General features: G+C 52.0%; 1 protein-coding gene across 1 annotated transcript in view; it reads left to right on the top strand.

Moving 5' to 3' along the window:
- The window catches only part of RCN3 (reticulocalbin 3), a 21,350-nt gene that overhangs the window by 2,219 nt on the left and 16,943 nt on the right, over positions 1-2,188 (top strand). The window contains exons 2-3 of the mRNA XM_013006678.2: positions 186-388; positions 492-511. Coding sequence (XP_012862132.1) covers positions 186-388; positions 492-511 — 223 coding nt within the window. The remainder of the gene's footprint in view (positions 1-185; positions 389-491; positions 512-2,188) is intronic.

Raw genomic sequence — 2,188 nt, 5'->3', positions numbered from 1 at the left:
CCTGTGCATTTGATACCCTCTGCTAGAAGCGCGGCTGGCGCTGGGGGGCGGAGCCTAGTAGAAGGGGCGTGGTCCTCAGATGGGTAGCCTCTTACAGTTTAGGAGGTGTGGTTCTGAGTGAGGGGCGGGGCCTGGTGGCGGTGGGTGGGGCCTGCGGCTGACACGTGCCCCGCCTCGGCTCGCAGGAAGATCGTGGACCGCATGGACAAGGCCGGGGATGGCGACGGCTGGGTGTCTCTGGCCGAGCTCCGCGCGTGGATCGCGCACACGCAGCAGCGACACATACGGGACTCGGTGAGCGCGGCCTGGAACACCTACGACACGGATCGCGACGGACGCGTGGGCTGGGAGGAGCTTCGCAATGCCACCTACGGCCACTATGAGCCCGGTAGGTGACCCTAGAATCCATGCACCTTAGACCTCTGACGCTTAGCCAGGGCCTGCTCACTTCTGGAAACCTCCAACCCATGACGGATGGCCTCTCCTTGCAGGAGCCACCCCCTGGGACCCTGTCAGTGAAGGCTTCAGGTCTTTGACCAGGGATGCCTAACTTAGATGCCCTTCATCTGACCTCTGCCCTGTGTGACTTCCCATCCTGCAGTTAGTGTTAGGTGCCTGTGTTAGGCAGGGTTCTCTAGAGAGAGAAAACCAGATTGCTAATGATTATATACATATATTTATATAGATAGATAACATAAGAAATAAACAGTTATATTATAAAGCAGTTATACAGATAGATGTATAACACAAGAAATAGACAGTTAAATTATAAAGCAGTTATACAGATAGATATATAACACAAGAACTAAGCAGTTAAATTATAAAGCAGTACAAATGGCTCAGTGCAATTCAAATGTGTTAGACAGTTATGAGACACTGGCAGTCCTTCAAGTCTTGAGGGGCGCCAGGTAGTCCTCTGTAGAGAGATTCAGGTTATCCAAGTACAGGCAGCAGTCAGCCAGGTCACCAACAGTCAGTCCCCAGCTCAAGAGATGTAAATTCCAATTGTGTGGTGAAGCAGATCTTGAAGGAACCTCAAATTACAGCGACACAGTCCACAGGTTAGGTGTCCCACAGGTAGTAGCTTGCACATTGAGGCACAGAACAAGCAAGGCAGTGCACACTGGTCCGATGATCAAAGAGCGAGGGACAAGAAAGGAGAGGCTCGCGCCGAGCCATTTATCTCTCAGCCCTTCGATTAATCCCACATGTGTGTATCGGCCAGGCTGGCACAACAAACTAACTACCTCAGTGCCCTCGAGTTGGATCAGACTCATAATAGTGACCGCATGTCTGACTACCCTACCAAATCCTGCCCGGTCCACCCCCATCCTCACAATAATGTCTGAGCCTATCGTTGCAGCCAGCTCATCATCGGTCCAACTCATCCACGGCCTTGCTGTCTTTTATCAGCCCTTCACTATACCAACTGTGATGCCCTTTTCCAGGGACTGGCCTCTCCTGATAATGTGCCCAAAGTACGAGAGACCAAGCCTTGCCCTTAATGCTCCCAAGGAGCATCCTGGCTCTTCTACTTCCAAGACAGACTTGTCTCTTCTTTGGGCGGCCATGGCACTGTCATCCCAATGCATGGCTTCTTCTCCAGTCTTCCTTATTATTCATTGCCCAGCCTTCCCGTGCCGATGAGGGAGGCGATCCCAAATGCCCCGGCTTGGATGGGGCTCCCCTTAGACTGCAGAGTCACCTCTTCGCACGTCCCCCCTTTCCTGAAGCCTTGTCAGGTCATTTCAAAGAGGTCGTGTGGCCCCGAGACCGGGAGGTCTGAATGCTGTGACCCAAGATTAAGATTCTCCACGAAATGCCACAGTCACTCAGTAGTGCCATGTTTCTGCTTTTTTTTTTTTTTTTCCTGAGGCGGTTCAAGATTATATTCATGATTATAAATAAATGGGTCCAAGTTTAACCAATGGATTTAACATTTTAAACAAGAAAGAGGAAGAAGGGCTCGGGCAGCAGACTTGCTCAATGCATTGTGTCATTTGACTGCCCGGTTGCTGTTTCTCAAGCTGGGAGTGAGTCCTCCACAGCCATTTCCCCTGCTCCCTCCCCTTCCTGGTACCTCCTCTGTCCCTCCAGGTGCCCTGGTGGCCTAGTGGTCCATCACAAGGTCAGCGATGTGAAGCGACTAGCTGTTCCTCAGAAGCCAGAGGAGGCTCTCGGCTCCTGT

Source organism: Echinops telfairi, unplaced genomic scaffold, assembly GCF_000313985.2.
Source record: "Echinops telfairi isolate 266 unplaced genomic scaffold, ASM31398v2 ScPeMD7_655;HRSCAF=1070, whole genome shotgun sequence".
Lineage (NCBI taxonomy): Eukaryota > Metazoa > Chordata > Mammalia > Afrosoricida > Tenrecidae > Echinops > Echinops telfairi.
The sequence above is the reverse complement of the archived record's forward strand: the minus strand, read 5'-3'. Positions and strand labels throughout refer to the sequence as shown.